Genomic DNA, 23,339 nt, shown 5'->3' on the forward strand with positions numbered 1-23,339 from the left:
GTGGCGTTACTGACCTGCGTTTCCCGCGTGGCGTTACTGACCTGCGTTCCATGTGGCGTTGCTCTTGGGCGCAGCCAGTACTGACCTGTGTTTCCCGTGTGGCGTTACTGACCTGCATTTCCCACGTGGCGTTACTGACCTGCGTTTCCCGCGTGGCGTTGCTCTTGGGTGCAGCCAGTACTGACCTGTGTTTCCCGTGTGGCGTTACTGACCTGCGTTTCCCGCGTGGCATTACTGACCTGTGTTCCGCGTGGCGTTGCTCTTGGGCGCAGCCAGTACTGACCTGTGATTCCCGCGTGGCATCACGGACCTGCGTTTCCCACGTGGCGTCACTGACCTGGTTTCCCACGTGGCATTACTGACCTGCGTTTCCCGCATGGCATTACTGACCTGGCTTCCCACATGGCGTTGCTCTTGGGCGCTACTTTCCTTCCACCTGAACGATGTCTTCTGGAATTCCCTCCACAAGGATCGGTTAGTGACAAACTGTCCGCCTTTGTTTACTGGAGAATGTCTTTGGCCGTTGCTTGTGGCTGTTCTTTCTGCGGCTCAGTATCCCCGTTCAGTGGAGTTTTCTCAGGTGTGTGTGGCAGCACATGACTGTTTTCTGGCTTCTGCCATCACTCTTGAGAGCCAGGTGAAGTCTCCTAGTACCGTGGCTGTCAAGGAAAGCCCTCCCTGCTTGTGGCTGGTCTACGGTTTGCAGACGGAAGTTGCTTGTCACTTACTCTGCTAGACTTCAGGGCTTCCTGTAGGTTAGTATCTGTTATCAGTTCTGAAGAACTCAGCCTTCCCCCTGTCAGCCATTCTGTTTCCTCTCCTTCTGGGACATCCATCGAATGTATGCCAAACCTCATTCCATCTTCTGCGTCTTATTCTGTCCTCTGCATCCCCACGTTATTCTTTCTCTGTAATGTTTTTTTCTTTTTTGAGACAGAGTCTTGCTCTGTTGCCCAAGCTGGAGTGCAATAGTATGATCTCCACTCACCATAACCTCTGCCTCCTAGGTTCAAGCCATTCTCCTGCCTCAGCCTCCAGAGTGGCTGGAATTACAGGTGCACACCACCACCGCCAGATAATTTTTTGTATTTTTAGTAGAGATTGGTTTCACCATGTTGTCCAGGCTGGTCTCAAACTCCTGACCTCATGATCTTCCCATCTCGGTTTCCCAAAGTGCTGGGATTATAGGCATGAGCCACCATGCCCAGCCCTTTCTCTGTAATAATTTATCTGAAAATTTTTTATCTTCCTATTTGCTGAGTAATTTCTTTATCTTCCTGGTCACTGTTTCTCTTTTCTACCGTGTCTAGGTTGGCACCAAATATGTCCGCATTCGTGTTTCATTTCTAAAAGGGCTGTTTGGTTTTCTTTTAAATTTGCTGTACCCGTTTTTAGAATTTCCAGTTCCCATCACATGCTTTAAAGTTTGTTTATTTCTGCAAGCGCTAAGCAGAGCTGCCTCACGGTGTGTCTGGCATCTGAGTGGTCTCGGTAGCACTGGTGGGTTTCCTTGTGAGCTGCGCTCTTTGACCTGTGCCGTCCTGAGGCCTGGGCCAGACGCTGCTTCCTCCAGGGAAGATTTGTTCTCTCGCGCGGCAGCCCCTCAGAGACCTCCCACACTGCTGCCCTGGGCCCTCTGTGTACAGGCCCAGATTTTTCTGTGTCCTTTATTACCAGCTCTGTTTACAGACCCCTGGCGTCAGAGGAAGGGGTGAGCTCAGATCTGAGGCCAAGAAGCCATTTCCCAGGTGGCTACAGCTGAGCCTGGTGGCCAGGTCTGAGCATTGTGGAGCCAGGGTCCACAGCACCCAGGTGGTGGTGGGCAGGGATGCCTGGCCCAGGTGCTGGCAGTGCTGTGACCAGCCATGGCCTCAAGGTGAATCTCCTCCTGCCCTGCTCCAGCCACACCTGCATGCTGTGGCGGGCACTGGCGGCGGAACCTCGCCTGGCTACCCAGGTCCTGGGGCTGCTGCTGGAGATGATGAGCAGGGACGTCCCATTCAAGGAGAGCCGAGCCTTCCTGCTGGGCCGAACCCCAGACCGCGTGGCCACGCTTCTGCCTCTCTCGGTAAGTCAGGCTTTCGGGGCCACCCTGACCCACTGTCCCTGCCCTGCTTGCCTCGGTGCAGGGGGCGGGGGGTGGGGGGAGGCCCCTCGATGAGGTGGCCAGGACACCACCGCACGGGCACCTGGCAGCAGCACCGGCCGGGAACTCTGAGCACAGGCTCGTAAAGGCCTCACAGGTGTGGGCCCTCAGGGGAGACCACTTCACGTTTTATCCTGCAGAAAAAAAATAAACCCAGCTTGGCAATGTTTTAAGCAGTAAAGCAGCTGTGAGAATTTCCTCCTCCTCCCTTCTGAGGAGCTGAGAGCAAATGGTCTGAGGTCTGTCCTGTGAAGGCTGGCTGCCCGTCTATTCCTGCCTCCTGCCTCTGCCCGAGGGCCAAGCTGGACAGAGGTGTGCCTCGACCTGCCTGTGCTGCCGCTCCCTGGAGCTCCACCCATGGGATCCAGGGGGCACGATGGGGGATGCAGGCTTGTTAGGTGCAGGGCTCAGACTCTGCTGTGGCCTGGAGGGAGGCATGGCCTGTGGTGACTTCTCCCCAGGCCACCTGTGCGCTGTTCGAGGTCATGTCCACTCCTGCGGTGGGGCCAGCCGTGCTGGAACTCTACCCCCAGCTGTTTGTGGCGCTTCTGCTGCGCGTCAGCTGCACTGTGGGTGTCCAGCTGCCCCGGAACCTGCAGGCTCAGGAAAGGAGGGGTGCCAGTCCAGCCCTAGCCACCAGGAACCTGGAGCCCTGCAGGTATCTGGGTCCCCACTTCCCACCCCCAGTACTGGTTTGCAAGCACAGGCACATGTGTCTGCACACGTGCGTACACGAACACGGTGGGGGGGTGGGACGGCAGATCGGAACCATGGGGAGCACAGAGTGACTTTGCCTCCAAGGCGCCTCACGCAGGTGCAGGGCTGAGCCACCAGTGGTGACATCACGGCCACCCTTCTCACGCCGGCTATTAAGGCCTTCCTCCTCAACTTTGAGGGCAATATGCACAGTGGTGCTCAACATGGGCAGCTGGTGGGAGCTTCATGTGGCAGCTCAGACAGGATCAGGGTGGTGCCTTCTCTTGGGAGTGGAGTTATGGGGAGTCTTTGGGGTGTAGACTGGAGCCAGCCATGGCAGGACCAGCTTTGTCCCTGCAACTGTCCCAGCAGAGCGGCCTTTGGCACGTGCTCCCAGCCCCACATGGAGGAGCTGCCAAAGTCCCTGACATGGAGGCACTTCAGGTCCTACACACATCCTGGGCCCATGGAGAAGACAGAGCAAGCTGACACCCTGGGCAGGTCTGGCTGTGTGGCCTGCCCCCAGGACCATGAGCCCATGTGAACACAGGGCTGCTACGTCCTGCTTGCCCTGGAGGGCTCTGGCTCCGTCCCACCCAGGCCGCCCAGGTTTGGGCATGCACCTTCACAAGGATGCACTAGGGGAACAGCCTCACTTCACCCCCCTGCCAGCACCACAGGCTGCTCAGCCACAGGCCGACTCATAAACCCCAGTGGGGCCAGCTGCCAGGGCTGCTCAGCCCCTCGCAAACTGAGTGGAAAATGTGAATGGGACGGGCAGCCACCAGCCGCTGGGCCTGGCATGCTGGGAGTCAGTGTCTCTGCCCCTGAACTGTGGGGCCACCCCCAAGTACCCCTTCACTGGGACGACTGCAGAGCCTGGCATATAGGCTGTCGCCAGTGGGTCAGACCCTTGCGGGTGCCACATTCTTAAATGTTCTGGCCACAAAAGCAAGGGAGGCACCCTCGTCTAAATCACTAACACGTTCCTGAGCCAAACACACGCCTCCCGTTAGGTTTGTTGTAGCTGGTTGTGAACTGCTGCGTGTGTGCCATTTGCAGCCTGGAGTGCAGCCTTTGGTCCAGATGGCGCCTTGCAGGCCTCAAGACCTGGAGCAGGGTGTGGAGCTGGAGGCTGAGCCAAACTGACCGTGGGTCCTTCTTCTGCTTGGGCTGGCCCGGCCTGCTGGTGTCAAGGGCACCTCCCGTGAACGCAGTGATGGGTGTGCTTCTCAGCTCTGCTATGGTCAGTGCTGGCTGTCCTGTTCCCAGGGCTAGAAGCCCCCTTGGCACCCAGGCTACCTGGGCTCAAAGATCAGGCCCCACACTGGAACCATGGGACTCCTGGTACACCCAGAGCTGCCTTCTAGCATGTCCTACCTTGGGGAGGGACCCCCTGAGAGTGGAGCCTGGGGTTACTCATCAAGGGCCATGTGAGGGGCTGGCCCTGCTGTTGGTTAGCACCAGGCCACCCAGACATACCCATGGGGGCAGTGGTATACTGGAAGCAGACCCCTGGCACCTGCTTCCTGGGCTGCCAAGACCCCCATGGCCCTCAGCTGCTGCAGCTTCTGTGCAGCTCTCAGGCCACCTCAGTCCTGCTGGCATCACCGGCCTGTGTGTCCAACCTCCCAGAAGCTTCATGAGACCCATCACTAGATCTCTAACAAGCTTGTCCTATGCTCCTGTGCTCACCACACCCTCCTGGATCCCACCTGCATGAGAGCCCTAAACACCATCCAGGCGAGCAGGACCTGTCCCCCAGCTTGGCAGGGCCACTTGCTCCCTGCCGGGCCCACCCCACGTCCCAGCACCTGCGGCCTCCTGGTCAAGAGCCCATTACGGGAAGGGAGCCTGTGGGACACCTGGCAGGTGACCAGTGCAGTGGCAGTCACCACAGCCAGTGGCCACCACATGGCTCATGCTGCTTGGGGGTTGTCTTCTCTGGGCCAGGCGCTCCTGAGGACGAAGCCTTGTGGAGGCAGAGGTCCACAGGCATCAGGGGCCTAACGTGTGAGGTGCTAGTGGGCAGCAGAAAGCCACGTGGCAGGGGGCCGTGGGCACCCGAGTTGCAAGGGAGGGTCCTGCTGGGTGGGGATGCTGGTGCAGGGCATCCTCTTCCCCAGACCATGCCTGTTGGGTCACACGCTATGTCCTGCCCACCGGCAGCCTCGGCAGAGAAGGGCTCATTTGAGCTGATGGCAGATGCCAGGTTCAAGCCGGGCCCTGTGGAGGCTTCAACATCAAACTCTCCCTGTCAGTTTCTGGCCTCTGGGGAGTCAGGAGAGGTGGAGAGTTGTCCAAGTGTCAGGCCAGCGGTGGCCCGAGTTCCTGCCTGTTCACTCTCTGGGGTGGGAGTGGGAAGAGACCTGCCTGCTCTTCAGCATGGGTGGGCTGGGTGCACCCCTGCAGCCACTCCAGCTCTGAGCACCATCCTCCCACTCACTTGCCAGCCAGCCTCAGCCAACACTGGGAATGGATCAGGGGCTTGGCTTGGCTGCTTCCCAGAGGGCTATGGAGTCTCCTGGGGTACAGATGTGAGAGCCTGAGGTGCCAGGCAGGAAAGGCCCAGGGGTGGGCACCTGTGGTATGGGTGCCCAGCATTGTCCAGATGTCCAGAAAGGCAGGCAGGTGTGGCCAGGGGGCTTTGGCTGTGTCCAGCTCTCACTTGGATGAGAGCCAACATCTGCATCCTTGCCTTGGGTGGGGAAAACGGGCGCTCCAGCAGGTGGCCCAGAGCCTGCTTCCTGGAGGATGGCTCTGGCAGGAATAGGGCTAGCCGCCAGGTGGACAACACACAGTGGCTGCAGACCGGAGTGGCTCCTCAGGAAGGGAGGAGGGCACATGTGTCCCCACCAGCTGAGCACCCTGGTAATCCTGCAGCTCTGCTGTGGACACCCTGCGGGCTGTGCTGCTCCGAAGCGGCAGCGAGGCTGTGGCCCAGCGCATGGACCAAGAAGGAGGCTGGGAGCTGCTCAGGACCTCGGCAGGGCATGAGGAGGGGGCCACCAGGTTGGCCAGGTGAGCCGTCCCAGCCCATTGCAGCTCCGGCACTGGCTGGGCTCCAACTGATCTCTGGGGGCCCGGGACGTGACAGTGATCAGGCAAGGGTCCTATGTGTGTCAGGCCAGTGGTGGCCTGAACTGCCTGTTCACTCCCTGGGGTGGGGATGGGGAGAGACCCCTTTGCAGAGGCTTGGTGAGACACGCTGGAAGGCACCTATGAGTGGAAGAACTCCCAGAGCCTGGCAGCTGGAGGTGGACTGACCAGGGCTGTGCAGGGTGGGAGGTGCCTGGGTAGGGTGCAGCACAGCAACGGCCCCTGCACCCTCAGCAACCCCCTTTCCAGGGCCATGGCTGAGCATGCGGGGCCCCGGCTACCCCTGGTGCTGAAGGAGCTGGCATACACACAGAGCAGTGCCTATGAGGTCCAGAGGGTGACCACCACCGCCTTCCTGGCTGAGGTAGGCCTTTCCAGGGAAGGAGACTGGGCATCAGGTTGGGCCTCCTGCTCAGGGCAGGCACGGGACACCGTTCTCCAAACCCTGAAAGGCCCCCCCTAACTATGGCCTGCAAGGGAGGGATGTGGACACTAACAACCTCCTCCTGGTGTGCCAGAACTTGCTCCATCCAGCCCAAGAACACCTCTGTTCTTGGTGAGAGGAGGACCCTGGCTGCCTGCAGCCTGCGCTCTGAGGCCCAGGCCCTGCTGGGCACACCTGTAGCTGGGCAGGGCTGACCCCTGGAACTCCAGATGACTTTGGTGGTGTGGTCTTGCCCATGGCCATGCAACAGGGCAGAGTGGGGTTCAGAGTGGGCCCCAGCGGCAGAAGTGGGAGGGGCTGCCACAGATCTGAGAGCCAGGGAGTAGGTCCTGCACCTCATCTGCCTCACCGGTGTGGGGGCAGCCTCTGGTGTTCTGGGCATGGGCTGGTGGGTTGGGTCCTAGGGTCAGCTGGAGGGGCAGTCACGGCACCCCTGCCTGCAGCTGCTGAACAGCAACGTGGCCAACGACCTGATGCTCCTGGACTCGCTGCTGGAGAGCCTGGCGGCGCGGCAGAAAGACACATGCACCAGTGTGCGGAGGCTGGTGCTCCGTGGCCTGGCCAACCTGGCCTCCGGCAGCCCTGACAAGGTGGGGCGGCCCCCAGCCCTTCTGGGGCCCAGAGAGCTTGGGTGCGGGCTGTGCATGAATGCCACCCTGTCTGGTGGGGTGGCAGACGGTGACTCTGGGACCCAGGCTGAATGTAGGGTATCCTCAGGTGCGGGCCCACGGCCCCCAGCTCCTCACAGCCATGATTGGCGGGCTGGATGACGGCGACAACCCTCACAGCCCGGTGGCCCTGGAAGCCATGGTGGGCCTGGCACGGCTGCTGGACCTGATGGAGGCCTGGGACCTGCGCTCGGGGCTGCTGCACATGGCCATCCGCATCCGGCCCTTCTTCGACAGTGTAGGCTGCACTGGGGGTGGGGAGGTGGGGGGGGTGGGGGAGGCAGGGCCCCAGCCCTTCCTGCCTTTTACTCTTGAGCCTTAGCCCCAGCCCCATCCTGCTCCCTGTCATTCTCCCACCGCTGCCAGGTGACCACGGAGAGCTCAGACCTGCGTGGGTGCTGCTTTGCTGGGCCTGGCAGCCCCCACCCATCAGGGAGTGTTTCCTGGCCTGTGTCAGGCGAGGGCACCATCAGTGCCAGGGGCTAGGACAGGTAGGCCCACAGGGGCACGGCATGTAAGGGGTGCATGCTGCCTGTCCCTCCCAGGAGAAGATGGAGTTCCGGACGGCATCCATCCGCCTCTTTGGGCACCTTAACAAGGTCTGCCACGGAGACTGTGAGGACGTCTTCCTGGACCAGGTGATGGGCGGGCTGGCACCTCTGCTGCTGCACCTGCAGGACCCTCAGGCCGCTGTGGCCAGCGTGAGTAGCCAGGGGGTGGGGCGGGTGGCTTCAACTGGATTCAGCCTCAGTACTGTACCCCTCAGGCCTGCAGGTTCGCCCTGCTCATGTGTGGCCCCAACCTGGCGTGTGAGGAGCTCTCAGCTGCCTTCCAGAGGCACCTGCAGGAGGGCCGGGCCCTGCACTTCGGGGAGTTCCTCAACACCACCTGCAAGCACCTGGTGAGGGGCAGGGTGGGGCCAGGTGGATGGGGTGGGGCCAGGTGGATGGGGCGGGGCCGGGTGGGGGGGCCAGGAAGAGCTGACCAGGCCTCTCCCCAGATGCACCACTTCCCAGACCTGCTGGGCCGCCTGCTGAGCACCTGCCTGTTCTACTTCAAGAGCAGCTGGGAGGACGTCCGAGCCGCCGCCCCACTGTTCACGGGTGAGCACCAGCCCCTGCCCTGCCCCCATTCTGCTGGCAGCCCTGCCTGACACCCCCACTTCACAGGGTTCCTAGTGCTGCACGCGGAGCCCAGGCAGCAGCCACAGGTGGAACTGGACCAGCTCATTTCGGGTGAGCACCCCCTCCACAGGGCCCCTGTGCTGGGCCCTGCTGACCCTGTAGGCACCCGCAGGGACTAAGTGATTTTCCTGGATTTCAGGATTTTTTTCCCTGTCACTGGTGACCTCATCGTCTCTAGTAATTCACGGAAACTTCTTAACTGTTCCAAAAGAGCTTAAAAAACACTAAAAAAGGAAAAACTATCTTTCCGTTGGCTCCTGAGCCCTCCCAGCAGAGGCTGTCAGGAGAGCGTGGCCCATGAGCAGGCATAGGCGTGCGGAGGTCACAGCCCCCAGGCACGGTGGCTGCAAGGCACTGCCCCAGGCAGCCCCTCCCTCTGCCCCCAGCACTCCAGATCCTGCTGAAGGACCCGGCCCCAGAGGTGCGGACGAGGGCTGCTGAGGCCCTGGGTCGCCTGGTGAAGCTCGCCTGAGGCTCCGGCCAGGACCCCCGGCAAGGAGTACCCACCCAGACCTGTGCCTGAGCTCCAAGACAGGGCCTCCTGAGGACCAGCCGCAGGGTTGGAGGGGCCTGGCCCCAGAACAGGCACTGCCAGGGACCAAACCCAAGCCCTCAGTGAGGGATGTGCCACGGCCAGACAGGGTGTGGGAGGCCGTGCGCCCAATAAACTCATCTGCTCCCAGCAAATGACTGACAGGGTGCGATGCCACAGCCTCTTAGGGGGTGGGCCAGCGGGTGCCCTGGGCTGGGTGTGGTATTCCCACCGTTTTGCAACACCGAGTGGGGGGGCTCGGCGCTGTGGTGGGGGCGGCTTTGTCGGCAACCCCAATTCAAGAAGGTGGGAGCACCAGGCAGCACAGGGAAAAGCCTCTATTGACTCCAGCGCAACCGCCCCGGCCCCAGGGCAGGCGGCACAGCTATGAGAAGAGGCGGATGGTCCCATCTGCCCCCGAGGAGAAGACCCATGGCTGAGTGGGGTGGAAGATGACGTCCAGCACTCCCAGGTCTCGGGTCAGCGTGTGTCCCTTCAGCACCTTGACAGGCACCAGCAGGGGGTTCTGCAGAAGGTCACTGTGGGGACAAGGATGACTTAGGACACAGCCAGACACCACTGCCCTGGGGAGGGGGCCAGGCAGGGTTGGCACTCACTTGTACACCATGCCATGACAGACGATCACGCTGCCGTCGTCCGACCCTGATGCGAAGAGCGGGTACCGGGGGTGGAAGGCCACAGCCCGCAGAGCTTTCTTGTGGTGTCTGTGGGGAGCAACCAGGTTGAAGGCAGGCTCGGGCTAGAGGGAGGGGCTCCACTGGCCGCCTCCACCCCCAGCTCTTCTCACCTTAGCACCTTGTATGGCTTGGTGGAAAGGTCCAGGTCAAACCACACCAGCTTGCTGTCGTAGCTCCCACAGATGACGTTGTCACCTAGGGCCCGAGGCTATGATTCAAGTGTCCCACCCCTCCCTCACCTGCAGGGTGCACAGCCCCCACCCCCCGCCTGCAGGGTGCACAGCCCCCACCCCCCACCTGCCGGGTGCACAGCCCCCACCCCTCACCTGCTGGGTGCACAGACAGGCTGGACACCCACTTGCAGTTGGGCATCAGCTTCTTGGTGAGCTCCTGGCGCAGCAGGTGGTAGAGGCGGATGCTGCGCTGGGACGCCACCAACAAGAAGGGCCTCGAAGGGTGGAAGGCCACCCGCTGCACCTGCCCGTGGCTGCGGCGGAACGGGCTCTGGCTGCGGCGAAGGCTCAGCTGATGGATCAGCACCTGGGTGTGGCCCTGGGTGGCCAGTACCACGGCCAGGTAGTCCCCACGCCCATGCCAGGTCACCTGCGTCACTGGCTGCAGGAAGGCAAGGCTGGCTGATTGACTGAGCCAGGCCCCTCCCACGGAGCCTCACCCGAAGCGCACCCACACACCTTGCTGTGGCAGATCCGCAGCCGCAGGCCCACTTGGCGCTCCTCCTCCGAGGCCTCCAGCCAGCGGGCGGGCTGCGAGGTGGGCTCCTCAGGCGGGACGAAGGCACTCAGCAGCTGATCCGTGCCGCCTGCCACCAGCCGGTCCCCCAGAGCCGGGTTCAGCAGTAGCACCGAGTCCTCCCTGTGGGCCAGGCCCAGACAGAGCCCCTCAGCATGGCGCCACCCCTGGCTCCCTTGCCCCCAGGGGCCCCACTTACACGGCCACAGCCACCAGGCAGACGGTAGGGTTAGGGTTCCAAGCCACACTCCTCACCACGCCCCCCACAGGCACAGTCCTCACACAGCGGGCAGTGGCCACCTCCCAGAGCCGCAGGGAGCCGTCATCGGAGCCTGGGCACAACAGGGAAGGCTCTCAGCACCTGGACATCCCACCTGCCCCCAGCTCAGGGCTGCCCCCAGCTCAGACCCACCTGAAGCCAGCCACTGGCCCCCAGGAGAGACACTGAGACAGCGGACAAGGTCACTGTGGCCCCTGTAGACCTGAGAAGGCGGCGGTGAGGAGCCAGGCACGGAGGGCACAACCCCAGCCCCCTAGTCTCCACTCAGCAGGCGAGGAGCCAGGCACGGAGGGCACAACCCCAGCCCCCTAGTCTCCACTTACCAGGGCCTGGCACGTGGGGAAGGGCTGCAGGTCCCTCGGCCGAGGCAGCTTGGGGATGAGGTCCTCGGGGTCTACGTTCACCTGGGGCAGGAGAGCGCCAGGTCAGCCTTGCCCCACGTGCTGCCCCCCAGGCGTGCCGCCCCCACACACCCTCATCTTGCGCTGCCGAGGGCACAGGTACAGGTCGAGGCAGCGCTCAAAGCGCTCCTGGATGAAGCGTCCGTAGGCAGGCACGGCCCGCAGGCTCGGGAACTTGCGCGGCAAAAAGCTCAGCTTCCTCTCGCTGGGCTCCTGCTGTTCCCACGCTGCACGCTGTGGAGGCCGGGGGGACTCGGGTGAGGGGGGTCGGGGGGCAGCATCGGGGCAGGGCCCAGACCCCCGCCGACGCAGGCCCACCTCCTCCTCGCCAAGCAGGTATTCGGGGGGTGGGTTGTACGACTCCGCATGGCCGGGCAAGGCCAACTTGGGTGCGGGCACGTGCATCTTGTGACGCCCCAGCACGGCATTGGGGTCCTCCTGAGCCCACAGGTCATAGAAGCTGGGGGTGGGGTCTCGGGGCCGGCGAGGCTGGATCCAGCCCATCTTAATGGCGTGCACCATGCGAGAGACCTGCACAGACAGCCGGGTCACGACAGACAACACAGGGTGGGCAGCCCAGGCCCAGCCCCAGGGGCACGGGGCAGCCGCACCTTCTCCTTCTCCACCAGGGAGGGGATGAAGCTGCGCTTGTCGGCTGGGCGGTTGGTCACCGGATGGATCATGACGTCCCCACTGAAGAAATCGACAGCCGGCTGGGGAACAGACGTGGGCACGTGGGCCGGGGTGGCAGAGCCCCTGACGGTGCCTTCAGAACCCCCCAAGGCCAGCCGCTGCCACCTACCTCATAGGGGTCGAAGCCCGTGTCCCCAAACTGGCCACTCTGCAGCCGCCGCACCAGCGCCACCTGCTCGTCGGTCAGCCTCAGGTCCCGCCCTGTCATTGGGTCCTGCACGGTGCGCCTGGAGGCTGCCAGTCAGACCTGCCCCACCCCCCAGGCCCACCCTGGCCGCCGGCCCTGCCCCACCGGCCCTCACCAGTAGTCAGGGTTGTCCATCTTGTCCAGGAACTGATCCAGCTCATCCTGGGTCCTCAGGGGCTTGTAGATGCACCTGCCATCCAGGTCATAGCCCACGTGGGGGAAGTCGTCATACCACTCCAGGGGCACGTTGCCCACCGTGTTCCGGATGTCCTGCAGCCAGCGGGTGCCACCATGTCAGCATTTGACCCTACAAGGCCCATCGCGGCATCGGGTCACCCAGGGGAGCAGGTGAAGAGGTTGCGGAGTGAGTGCAGGCCCAGCCTCAAGGGCCCTGAGGTCACTGGCCCCGACATACGCCCTTTCCCCAGCCCTGGGGTCTGACGTGGCACGGTGGCCACGCTGCCCCCACCCCCGCCCTTGGAGGCGCCGGAGCTGCACCTTCACATTTTCCACTGAAGTGGTGCCAACCCCAGAGCTCCCCCCTCGTTGGATTCCTTGGCCAGGGCTCTGGGCAGCCACAGACAGGGATGACCTCATCACCCTCGGGCTCCCTCCCCTGGCAGGGGCCTTAGGCAGAAGTGGGCAGCTGCAAGACAGGGATGCAGGGAAGACCCCAACTGACCCACTCCACAGAGAGACAGAAGCCGAGGCCTCTCCGTGGGAGCACCCCGCTGTCTGCCCCCGGCCCCTCCCCAGGCAGAACAGCCACGTTCCTGGACGCACATTCCTGGTTACAGCCCCTGCCAGCCGCCACCCTCGCTCTTTCCAGCCTGGGGACTGCTGCCCAGGCGGCTGCTTCCTGCAACAGTAGCCACGGGGAGGGGCCCAGGCAAGACAGAGCACAGCTGGGAGCCTGCCGCCCCCCCTGCCATAGGAGGGACCCCCTTGGGCCCTGCCCCTCCCCAGAGGGCCACCCCCAGCACCTCCCCACACTCCTGCCTTCCCTCTCCTCCCCATGGGAAAAGGGGGCCATCCCCAAACTGGAGAATAGGGGTATGTGTATGTCTCCTGAGGGGCCTCGTGGCCCTGGAGAGGAACAGGAGAAAGGTGGGTTAGACCCACGAGGAGAGGGGTCCACACAGCACAGGAACTGGGGACCTGGTCAGGGCCTCGCAGGAGGCACAGTCTGTGCCAAGCCTGGAGGGGCAGGTGCAGGACAGATAGGCAGGGACTGAGCTCTAGGCCCTTGAATGCTCGGCTGTGCCCGCCCCCTGCACACACGGCCTGGCACAGGCAGGACCTGGCGCACATGGAGTCAGACAGACAGGGTGCGGTCAGGCAGCAGGGCCAGGGCGGCTGGGTTAACACGGTTGTGCCACAGGAGAAAGTGGGGTGGTGGGTCCCGCTGACCTCCTTCCCCTCTCCTGCGGAGCGGGGGGCACTGCAGTCTTGGGGCCCTGAGTAACTGTGGCCTAGAGGCCTCCCGCTTCCTCCGCATCCCCAGAGACAGGACGATGCTCCAAAGACCCGCACCCCGCCCCCGCAAGCGTGGCCACAGAAGGCCCAGGGACTCGACGGGCAGCTCGAGGAGCCTCCGGGCCAGGAGGGGCGGGGCGTGCACAGGGGCGGGGCCGGGACGCCGCTATAAAGGCGCGGCTCGGGGCCCAGCTCCAGCCCGGGACGCACATGTGCGCGCGGCGCCCGGCAGCTGCCACCGCGGGGCGCAGTCGAGACCCCGCGCCTTGCCTTGGCGCCTTGCCTCGGCCCCGGGTGGCCCGCGAGGCCCGCGGCGGCCGCAGGAGGCGGCATGAGCAGCGTGCGACGGAGCTGACGCCGCGCCCCCGCTGGCCCCATGTCCTTCGCCACGCTGCGCCCGGCGCCGCCGGGCCGCTACCTGTACCCCGAGGTGAGCCCGCTGTCGGAGGATGAGGACCGCGGCAGCGAGAGCTCGGGCTCCGACGAGAAACCCTGTCGCGTGCACGCGGCGCGCTGCGGCCTCCAGGGCGCCCGGCGGAGGTCTGGGGGCCGGCGAGCCGGGGGCGGGGGGCCAGGGGGCCGGCCAGGCCGTGAGCCCCGGCAGCGGCACACGGCAAACGCGCGCGAGCGGGACCGCACCAACAGCGTGAACACGGCCTTCACGGCGCTGCGCACGCTGATCCCCACCGAGCCCGCCGACCGCAAGCTCTCGAAGATCGAGACGCTGCGCCTGGCTTCCAGCTACATCTCGCACCTGGGCAACGTGCTGCTGGCGGGCGAGGCCTGCGGAGACGGACAGCCGTGCCACTCGGGTCCGGCCTTCTTCCACGCGGCGCGCGCGGGCAGCCCCCCGCCACCGCCACCGCCACCGCCGCCTCCCGCGCGCGACGGCGAGAACGCCCAGCCCAAACAGATCTGCACCTTCTGCCTCAGCAACCAGAGAAAGTTGGTGAGCACGGGCCGGGGGGCACCGAGGGGGCCTCCAGTGCATCCCTCAGGCCACACCTGCCAGGCAAAGGAGGCGAGGCCACGCAGGCAGGGCTTCCCAGCAGGGCACAGGCAGGCACACCTGTAACACAGGCCTGGTGGGGGCTGGGCCTTCTCCTTGGGCTCCTCCTCTCCAGGAGTCCCTAGGACACCCAGCTCCCAGTGGAGTGTGGAGTCCCTCCCAGGGAGCTGCATGAGGGGCAAGAGCTAGGGAAGGCCAGAGGGGGCCCTACCCAGTGCGGGGAAGCTGGGGCGCTGGACCAGGCCGCTGCAAGCTGCCGATTCAGCAAGTTGAAAAGGTGGAGTGAAAATAGCCGAGTTCATAAGATGCTGCTTCAAGCCCACCCACCTGCCCCTGACAAGGGGCAGCAAGAGAGTTGGGACCCCAGGATCTTCGCAGCCCCTGCGGCCCACCAGCAGCCTAGGCCATCTTGGGCACCTGCTGTCCACTCCCCGCCCGGGCTGCACAGCAAGACACCAGGTCCTGTAGGGCTGGCGGAGACATGGACCATGGGACATGAAGGCAGAGACTGGCAGGAGATGTGGGGGCCGGGGAGGTGAGGGCCCCTGCAGGAGACGCTGGCCAGCTGTGATTTACAGCTCCTGCTGTGCTTGGTGGCACCGGAAAAGCAGGGTGAGCAGGGAGAAAATACGGCACGGCTTTTCCCAATCCCCATTTCCTCTCCAGACAGCACGCGTGAGCTCCTGGGGCCTGAACATCTGGGAAATTTAATTTTACAATTTCGGCTGTGCAGCAGTGTGCTCCCCTCCCCAAAACGCTTGGGGGAAGCTGGGGAGAGCTGAGAAGGAGGTGCCTCAGCGCTGGCCACCTGAGACTGCACCCAGCAGGGAGGCCAGAGAGGCGCAGACTGGCGCTGGGTTCTGCCGGGCCCTGACACTCCTCCCTCCCCTCTGCAGAGCAAGGACCGCGACAGAAAGACAGCGATTCGCAGTTAGGAGGTGGCCGGCAGCAGCCAGGAGGCAGACGCTACTGGGGGAGGTGGACGCCCTGGGCGACCACAGACAGCCCCACCTTGGACCTGAGCTGGGCAAGGTCCGCCGTGAGCACGCCCCCGAGGCCAGCCCTGCCCTGGCTGTGAGCGGGGCCGAAGGACAGACGGACGTACAGACAGGCACCGGCAGCGGGACTCTGTGCTGGCCCCAGCAACCTGCCCGGGCCCACTGGAACTTTCTGCGCTGGCTTCGGGCCTGGGTTTTCTTCTGGCCACTGTGTGTGGGCATCTTGTGTTTTTGATATGATAATATAAAGTCTGAAAATTTTTGTATAATTAAAAACAAAACAGTATCTTCCAAATATGGAGACCAACTGTCCGCTTGAAAGTTCCAGAATGCACCCCTAGCCCGAGCCTCCATTCCCACCCCTGGTGGTCCCATCCTCCTTGGGCTCCCTGGGAAGCCCTCACTTTCCAGGGTTCAGGGCCATCCCTCCCTGGGCTGAGGCGGTGAGGACAGGCTTAGCTCTCCCACAGAGGCCTCTATCGGAAAGCTGTGGGGTGGGGAACGAGGGATCCATGCCGGCGGAGAGGGTTGGGGAGGAGCTGTGTGGCAGAAGGTAGGAGGGTGAGGAAGGACAGGGCCCCTGCCACAAGGCAGGGACGGGGGCAGCAGCAGGGCAGGCGTGCCCCACTCTGGGGCCTGCCAGGCACCCAGGGGACAGGAGAATGAGGAGGGTGCCACATCTGGCCTCGGAGTGCCAAGGAGTGGAGCAAGCTGTGCTGCCCGGCAGAGGGGGTGGGTGCCCTGCCTCCACCAGCCTGGCCTGGAGGGACGTCTTCTCCGTCTGCACCAGGGCCACTTGGACCCTCCACTGCCCACATGGGAATGAGGACCCCCTGGCCACCCACCTCCCACCACCGGGCGCCACTCAGCCGGCTCCCTGAAGACCCCGCCCACCACAGGAGGTGGGTTTTGCCCCAACAGCGGTCTGCACACAGCTGGCCAGTCATTAAAACCCTGCAGGTGACAATTACCATTTAGTGGTGTAAGCTCAGTGGGCACAAAGAGAAGAAAGGCGGGCGGTGCTCCCCCCAACCCTGCCAGGCCACAGCCTGACTTCCGGCTGGGTGGACAATGGCTGACAGTGCCAGATGCGGGCGTCGGGGCAGCGCCGGCCCCAGTTCCCTCCTCAGCACAGGCACGGATGCGCCCCCGGAGGGGAGACCAGGTGCTGTGGCCCACGTGGGCATCGGCGCAGGGCTGGGCCAGGACTGCCCCTCCTCTGCAAAGACAGGCTCCAGGGAACCACGGAGCAGGAAGCAGTGGTGTAATTTTGGAGGAAATTCTCAAAGCCAGAGCCATTAAGGGCTAGGGGGGGCTGTGTCCAATCTGATAGAAATATAACAGGATAAAAAGTCACAACGGCAGGTTTCGTTCAGAGAGAAACCCAACCCCAAATTTCCTTTCCCTAATCCTGCAGGAGCCCACAGCTGGCCAGAGGGAGGGGAGGAGAGGACAAGCTCAGTCACTGCAGAAGCCCCCGCCCGCCGGGAAGCCAGGCCCCAGGGGACATGGGGGTGCAGCTAGGGGCTGAGGCACCCCGTCCCTCCCCTTTCCGGGTGCTTTCCTCACACCCCCACCCAACACCCTCCCAGGCACTAAGGCGCCAGTGAGTGAGGAGTGGGGTGGACCCAGGAGCAAGGCCCGCCGGGCACTCTGCACAGCACCCGAAGGCCCATGGCCCCTACGCCGGCCCTTCCTCCATGGGCACTGGGTGTAGTTCCGTAGGGAGGGTCTGCGACCCACATGCCCTTCACCTCCAGGCCTCCCGTTTCCAGACCTGGGCCTGGTGGGGGTTGCAAACCTCCACATGAACCCCCACCTCAGTGGCCAGTCAGCGTCAGGGACAAACCCGAGGAGCGGGCACCTGGAAGACACTGAGCCCCCAGGGCAGGGACACCAGGGGCTGCCGGCACCAATGGGCACCCCATGGCCAGAGCCCAGTGCCGGAGGGATGCCAGCATCAAGCTCGGAGCGGCAATGCCGGAGGGGAGACTGGAGCAGCGGGAAGGTACCGGCCGAGCTGGGGGGTCTGGGCAGGGTCACGAGGGACTGCAAGGGAAAGGGAGGTCAGAGTCCCCAGGATTGGGGCCAGAATTTGGGGTGTCTAACGAGCCCAGAAGAAAGGGCCAATTGACCCAGAGGACTTGGAGCTGAAAGGATCCCCAGGGCCCCGCTGGTTGGGGTGCCGCACTCACAGCCAAGCCCTCTGCAGCAGGCCTGACTCCGACCGCGGCTGCAGCTTGGCCAGCCTCAGGCCCGGGCAGCCAGCCCAGCCGCTCCCTGAGCTGCACCGGTAGCAGCGGCCGAGGGCCTGGCCCGCCAGCCAGCAAGAGGGGAGGGGTGGGGGAGGAACACTCCGTCACCCTCCGCTGCTCCAGAAATTCAAACCAGACCGGGGGTGGTGTGGGCTGACCCCCAGGCCTGCGGCGGCCCACCCCAATCCCCTCTCGGCTGTCGGGCAGAGGAGTGGCAGGTGCTCCCTGCCCACCACAGCCCCTGGCTCCCTTCCCGGAGTGCTGGCCTCACCTCCACAGAGACCCAGGGCTCCCTCTGCCTGTGCCCCTCAGAGGCAGCTGGGACGGAAGGGGGCCCAGCCCGCACCCTGTGAGCCGAGCTGGGCTGGAAATGCTCTGCTGGGCCTCAGCTGTCAGCTCCTGTCCCCGGCCTGGGGAACGAGCTGCTGGCGGCACACATGATTCATCACCGGCCGTCTGCGCCCACCGCCAGGCGCCCCGCCCTGCACAGCACCTGCGGGCGCCAGGAAACACATGTGACCCCTCCGGGTCAGGCCCCGCACGAGACCCGGGCCAGCCGGGGGCACACGCAGACCCAGCATCACTGTTCTCCTGGGGGCCGCCCAGCCCCAAGGACAGGCCCCCAGCCCAGACTGCACCGGACACAGGCCGCAACAGGCTGATGTGTCGGCTGGGATTTTTCCGCTCTCGATGAGCCCCCTTCCCTCCCCCTCCCCAAAGTGGCTGCAGCTGTCAGGACCACAGATTGGAACTGCAGGTATGGGGCTGGCCCGCTGCCCGCCTCCTCCCGTGTCTGTCTGCGAGAGAGGAAGCCGGCCCACCTCTGGAATCCTTCACTCTCTCCTCGTTCCGCCTCTCCCACCTGTCCCCGGGGAGCGTGGGGTCAGCCGCCCTCACTCCGTCTCTCTCTTCCCCGGCCCCTCTCCGATTACAATGCGGGTAGTGTTCAGCGTTCTCGCCGCTCCCCTGCACGCAACGCCCGCCTGTCTCGGAGCGCCACACAGCCTTCCTGTGCGACGCGAGGCCTCCTCCTCCTCCTCCTCCTCTTCCTCAGGGCTGTATCTGTCAAAGTACTCAGGGCACGGCCAGGGCAGGAGGCTCACCTGCTGCATCTCACCCTACTGAAGGTTCCAGTGGGTTGCTGGGCCCTGGAGCCCAGGCCAGAGGGGAGAGAGAAAGCCAGGTCCTGCTTGGCTTCCTCCCCAAAGTCCAAACCGGTTGAGCAGACCCTAGCCCAAGGTGGGGGCCCAGGCAGGAGGAGCCAGCAGCCCAGACCCCCTCACCTCCAGCACTGCTCACGTCCATGCATCTGCCCTTCCAGAGGCTTTGCACCCACAGCTCAGCCTCCTCCCTGCACCTCCACAGCAGGGAGGGCAGCACATCAGCCCCTTGGGGTCTGCAGGCTGGAGAGAGGGAACTACTGGCCCAGAGGTTCCTGCAGACCCTGGCCTGCCTCAGTCTCTGGTGGGGCTGGCCCAGGGACAATGGCTGTCCGACCCCTGCAGAGCACCCCAATGCCTGGCGGCTCATAAGCAGGGCCTCCCAGAAACTCCTGCAGGATGCTGGGATTGGGGCGTGGCCTCTCACACCTGTGCTCCCCTTCTCAGCCTGCTCTGAGCCCATGACTCAGTGCAGCTTCTAGTGGGTGGGGACAGGGCTCCAGAACCCTAACCCACTCAGCCCCCAACTCCAGACACCTCCAAAATCTCAACACGGAAACTTTCCCCTCAGTCCCAAGCCATACACACACGCACCTGTGACTCCCATCCCCGGCGGAACCACCCTGGCCTTAGGACACAAACCCAGACCCAGCCCTCTGCAGCCGGCCTCCCCGGAAGGCCCAGAGCCTGCAGCCCCAGCACCCGCCCGGCAGGCCATGCTTCCCCAGCTCAGCTTCACGGGCTGCTCTGCCGGCCCCAGGGCAAAGCCTCTGCTCAAGAGCCCCGTGGAGCATGCCCACCCCCCCACCTGGGTTTCTGCCGCCAAGGAGCCTGGCCCCGAGTGGGGACAGCAGGCCAGGGCCTCCACCACCTTTGTAGCACACAAGCAAGGGGCCAAGGCTCTGATGAGGCCACGCCCACCTGCCAGGCACTGCCCGGCCTGGCTTCATCTGTGAGCCCAGGGTGTCCCCATGAGGGCCCTGGCTTCCCCCCGCCCCGCCTCACTGAGCCCAGGGGACTCTCCCAAACAGGAAAACAGTGCGGCAGGCCAGGCCTAGGAGGGCCTCTCTGGCCAAGGGGCAGCAGCAGTCACGCCACACACACCCACCCACAGCCAGGCCAGCAGGGCGCGCCCATGCCCCTCCTCAGTGGGAAGGGACCAGCCCCGAGGGCCAGCCCCAGCCCAGCCAGCAGCCCCCTCGGAGAGAGGCATACTGGCGGCCTCGGGGTGGATGGCCGCCAGGGAGATCAGGGCGGTCTGCAGGCCCGGGCGCCCTCTGCAAGCAGCGTGAGGAGGGCCGTTTGCTTGCTGGGAAACCTGAGCCGAGGCCGCGCTGCCAGCAGCGACGCAAGCCTGAGTGCGCGCGGGGCCAGGAAGAGGGGCGGGGGCGGGGGCGGCCGGAGGAGCAGGAGGCCGCCAGCGCTGAAGGCAGCTGCCGGTTCAGTAGCTGGGAGAGGCCATTAACGGCACTTGGCGCGAGAGCAGAGGGGACCACGGGTTCTGGATGCTGGCAGGCCAGGTCGCATCCCTGCGGGAACTGACTCAACCCAGGCAGGGTCAAGGTCCCCAGGGGGCCTTGCAAGGGATGGCCCCAGCCCCGTACCCGGGGAACGGGAAAGGGATAGCAGAGGGCGGCTCCTCCGGCCAGAGTTCACGGCCACCCTGACCCCTGCCTGCCACACCTTCCCGACAAACATGGCCGCAGGCTGCTGGGCAGGCGGCGGGGGGGTGGCTGCATCCTCTGCCTGACAGCTGCCCAGCCTCAGTTTCTCCCACACGCTCAAATCAAATCGGAGTGGCTGCTTCTGCAAAGGCTGAGCAGCCCCCTCGCCCCGCCCCTCCACCCCGGCCCACCTCCCCGGGGGTCCCAGCAGCTGGATGAGATCACGTCTGTGAAGCTCCAGGCGCGGTGGGAGAGGGGTGAGGTGGCCATGCGGGGGCGGGGCAGCCTGAGGCTCAGCCGGCTCCTGGGGGCCCCCCACTGCCGGCGGCAGGACCCCAGCCAGGCCCAGCGCCTCCTCCAGGGGCTCCGCCCGCCTCCCTCCGCGTGCTGGCTGCTGCCTGCACATCTGGGGGAAGGGAACAAGGAGCCGTGAGGGGCTGCTCAGGTCTTCCAAAGTCAGCGTCTGTCAGGGGGTCCCTGACAGTGACAGGCCCAGAAGCCCCAGTGTCATCCCGGTCCAGGCCTGGGTCCAGACCCAGGAAGGGCAGAGAAGTGGCCAAGGAGAAGGGGAGGCAAGTGGGCAGGGGTGGCAAGGAGGAACCTCCCACCAGCAGGAGCGTGGCCCGGCCCTCTCAGCACCGCAGCCACCGCTACCCGTGATCCCCAGTCGAGATGGCCACTCGCAGGATCCGCACCCCAGCAGCACCCTCCCTGCCCTGCTGCCAGCCCTGAAGGGCCCCGGCAGTGAGGTTGGCCCAGGGACCTCTCCCAGCCAGCTCTGCCCAGTGCCAAGGAAGACCAGAGTCCTGGTGCCACGGCCACCTCCAAGGACACGGGGCTGCCCAACGGGCCCTGCTCTCTTCACCCCACTGTCTCCTCGGAGCACGGCAGGCTCAGCACCTCCTACCTCCCAAGCCTCCTCCCTGCCCACCGTGGCCCCACATCACTCCCCTAGGGCCACCCCACTCTGCTCCAAGGGAATGGAGGCCTTCTCTGGAAGGGAGGCATCTGCACCGGCCTGGCCTGGCTCCTGAAAGCTGAGCTCTGCCGCCCCCTCGAGCCGCTGGCCGGCTGTGCTGGCAGGAGCCCCGGCGGCATCCCGGCTCCCTCGCTGTCACTCAGACCAGCATATGGGATAGTCATCACCGGAGGAAGCAGCCCCCACAGCCCTGGCCGGCTTCCTCCCGGCACGGCAGGGGGCTGCCCACCCGGCAGGCAGCAGTGGCACCGCACGGCCCTGGCGAGGCACCCCGGGCAGCAGGGGACGCAGGCCCTGCCGAGGCCCCTCCCCCGGCCTCCGCACTCCATTTACAAGCATCATCGATTTCTCCAAATACCAAATATAAAAAAGTAGCCGACAGGATGTGGCTGCCGACAGCCAGAGCCCCTGGGAGGGGGAGGGGAGACAGGCAGGGAGCGCACGGCGTGGCCCCCCTCTCTGAGTGAGCCCGCTGCTCCGGCCAGGAAACCAATTTATTTTGTTTTGTCTCTGTTCTCTGAATGCGCAGCAGAGACCGGATCGGGCGGGCAGCCAAGACTCCTGCAGCCACAGCCAAGAGAGCCGAAGGATGGGGGAGGAACCTGGGTGGGGGGGACGCGTGTCTCCCCAAGGTCCCCGGGGACAGCCCCTGACAAGCAGGCAGGAAGAGCTCCTTTGGGAAGGCCCTATGCCAAAGCCTCCTCCTTCGCCTACAGCCCCCCAGGGCCCAAAGGGGACTCCACCTCACACCCAGGTACTCCACTGGGACCACAGCCCTGCCTGGGGTCAGGCCACACTGAGGAGGGTACAGGCGGGCAGTGCCTCTGACCCCAGAGCTCCTCAGAGCATCCAGCCCCTCCCAAATGAGGGCAGCCCTCACGCAGCCAAATCTGCTCCTGGACACAGCCCGTCCCAGCCTCTCCACGCCTGCGGAGCCAGCCCAGCAGCAAACTCCTAACAAGAAACAGCCAGCCTCCCGCCCCTCCTGAGAGGTGCTCCTGGGACCCAGAGGCCCAAAGGCTATAGCCCCAGCCTATGTCAGCCACCACAGGGGGTGGGGGGAACTCCAGGGGAAGGGAAGGGTCACAGCTGCCCAGAACACCGGGAGGTGGCCCAGCTCTGTCCTGCCAGAGGCCAACCTGTGGCCCACCCTACAGCAGGCACGACCGGGCGCCACCCATGCCCATCGCCCCCACCCAGACCATGCATGCTGCCCCCAGGGAACCCACGGCCACCCTGCAGATGCCACAGGAGCCCCGGGGCCTGTCCACAGGCCAGGACCGACACGGGGCACGGAGCCACGCCCAGCTCCTTTCCTTTCGCAGGTGATGATGACACACAAACACTGTAGTCATGTGTCCCAGACCCCGAAATTGCTCTTCCAGACAGGGAGCAGGACCCCGAGCCAGGACGCCCACTCAGGCCTCAGCATTCTCACTGCCGCCAAGACGCCTCTGCCCCGGCCAATGTGGCCCACCTGTGGGTAGGCCCCAGCACGCCCAGGGCAACCCTGGCCCCGAGGCCCCGCACCTGCTGGGCTACAATAGAAGCTGCCCCACCCTGCCAGCGGGAAAGAAGCCCCGGCCCACCTCCTCATCAGAGCTGTCCTCAGCATACTCATCTGCGGTCGGGACACTCGCCATCTCCGTCCTGGGGCAAGCGGGGTCAGCCTGCAGAGAGAGGGGGAGAGTGGTTACCTCAGGGAATGGAAGATGCCCTTTGACCCTGGGTAGACAGACCCCAGACCCAAGCACCCCACCACCCCCAAGTCACTGAGCAGCTCCAGCCTGGCCCAGGCCACAGCACAAGGCCAAAGACATCCAGCTCAAAGGGAGCCTCTGGGGGCTGTGGCTGGCACCCGGCACCACAGGTCCTGCCCACGGCCCTGTCCTCTGCAAGGCTGGGCTGACATGGGTGTCAGGCTGGACACAGGGCCACTGGGGCAGTCAAAAGCAAAGTCTCCAGCTGAGAACTAAGGCCACCCCCCACCCACCACCAACCACCCATATACCCATCCAT

At 64.6% G+C, this 23,339-nt stretch overlaps 2 protein-coding genes across 16 annotated transcripts in view; one reads left to right on the forward strand and one right to left on the reverse strand.

The window, feature by feature from the left end:
* The window catches only part of MROH1 (maestro heat like repeat family member 1), a 117,112-nt gene extending 108,184 nt beyond the window's left edge, over positions 1 to 8,928 (forward strand). For 6 of the 11 annotated variants that reach the window (XM_017511636.2, XM_037732458.1, XM_037732460.1 and 3 more), the window contains 11 exons: positions 1,903 to 2,068; positions 2,608 to 2,804; positions 5,726 to 5,863; positions 6,191 to 6,305; positions 6,830 to 6,976; positions 7,104 to 7,292; positions 7,600 to 7,755; positions 7,821 to 7,955; positions 8,043 to 8,157; positions 8,224 to 8,289; positions 8,625 to 8,928. In XM_017511636.2, coding sequence (XP_017367125.1) covers positions 1,903 to 2,068; positions 2,608 to 2,804; positions 5,726 to 5,863; positions 6,191 to 6,305; positions 6,830 to 6,976; positions 7,104 to 7,292; positions 7,600 to 7,755; positions 7,821 to 7,955; positions 8,043 to 8,157; positions 8,224 to 8,289; positions 8,625 to 8,710 — 1,510 coding nt within the window. In that variant the 3' untranslated portion in view covers positions 8,711 to 8,928. Of the gene's footprint in view, positions 1 to 1,902; positions 2,069 to 2,607; positions 2,805 to 5,725; positions 5,864 to 6,190; positions 6,306 to 6,829; positions 6,977 to 7,103; positions 7,293 to 7,599; positions 7,756 to 7,820; positions 7,956 to 8,042; positions 8,158 to 8,223; positions 8,290 to 8,624 lie in introns of those variants that run through there. The other 5 variants (XM_037732457.1, XM_017511638.2, XM_037732459.1 and 2 more) reach the window with 4 other exon arrangements.
* A 162-nt stretch (positions 8,929 to 9,090) lies between these two features.
* BOP1 (BOP1 ribosomal biogenesis factor) overlaps positions 9,091 to 23,339 on the reverse strand; it is a 30,133-nt gene continuing 15,884 nt past the window's right edge. Inside the window, exons 1-15 of one of the 5 annotated variants that reach the window (XM_037732462.1) lie at positions 14,682 to 15,566; positions 14,010 to 14,179; positions 11,895 to 12,049; positions 11,702 to 11,819; positions 11,511 to 11,612; positions 11,218 to 11,430; positions 10,972 to 11,133; positions 10,822 to 10,902; positions 10,631 to 10,700; positions 10,418 to 10,550; positions 10,161 to 10,341; positions 9,795 to 10,083; positions 9,579 to 9,663; positions 9,388 to 9,495; positions 9,091 to 9,309 (exon numbers count right to left, since the gene is read on the reverse strand). In XM_037732462.1, coding sequence (XP_037588390.1) covers positions 9,156 to 9,309; positions 9,388 to 9,495; positions 9,579 to 9,663; positions 9,795 to 10,083; positions 10,161 to 10,341; positions 10,418 to 10,550; positions 10,631 to 10,700; positions 10,822 to 10,902; positions 10,972 to 11,133; positions 11,218 to 11,430; positions 11,511 to 11,612; positions 11,702 to 11,819; positions 11,895 to 12,049; positions 14,010 to 14,179; positions 14,682 to 14,919 — 2,259 coding nt within the window. In that variant the 5' untranslated portion in view covers positions 14,920 to 15,566 and the 3' untranslated portion in view covers positions 9,091 to 9,155. Of the gene's footprint in view, positions 9,310 to 9,387; positions 9,496 to 9,578; positions 9,664 to 9,794; positions 10,084 to 10,160; positions 10,342 to 10,417; positions 10,551 to 10,630; positions 10,701 to 10,821; positions 10,903 to 10,971; positions 11,134 to 11,217; positions 11,431 to 11,510; positions 11,613 to 11,701; positions 11,820 to 11,894; positions 12,050 to 14,009; positions 14,262 to 14,681; positions 15,569 to 18,620; positions 18,645 to 22,909; positions 22,991 to 23,339 lie in introns of those variants that run through there. The other 4 variants (XM_017511645.2, XM_037732465.1, XM_037732464.1 and 1 more) reach the window with 4 other exon arrangements.

This window comes from Cebus imitator, unplaced genomic scaffold (assembly GCF_001604975.1).
Source record: "Cebus imitator isolate Cc_AM_T3 unplaced genomic scaffold, Cebus_imitator-1.0 Scaffold449, whole genome shotgun sequence".
NCBI classification, from domain to species: domain Eukaryota; kingdom Metazoa; phylum Chordata; class Mammalia; order Primates; family Cebidae; genus Cebus; species Cebus imitator.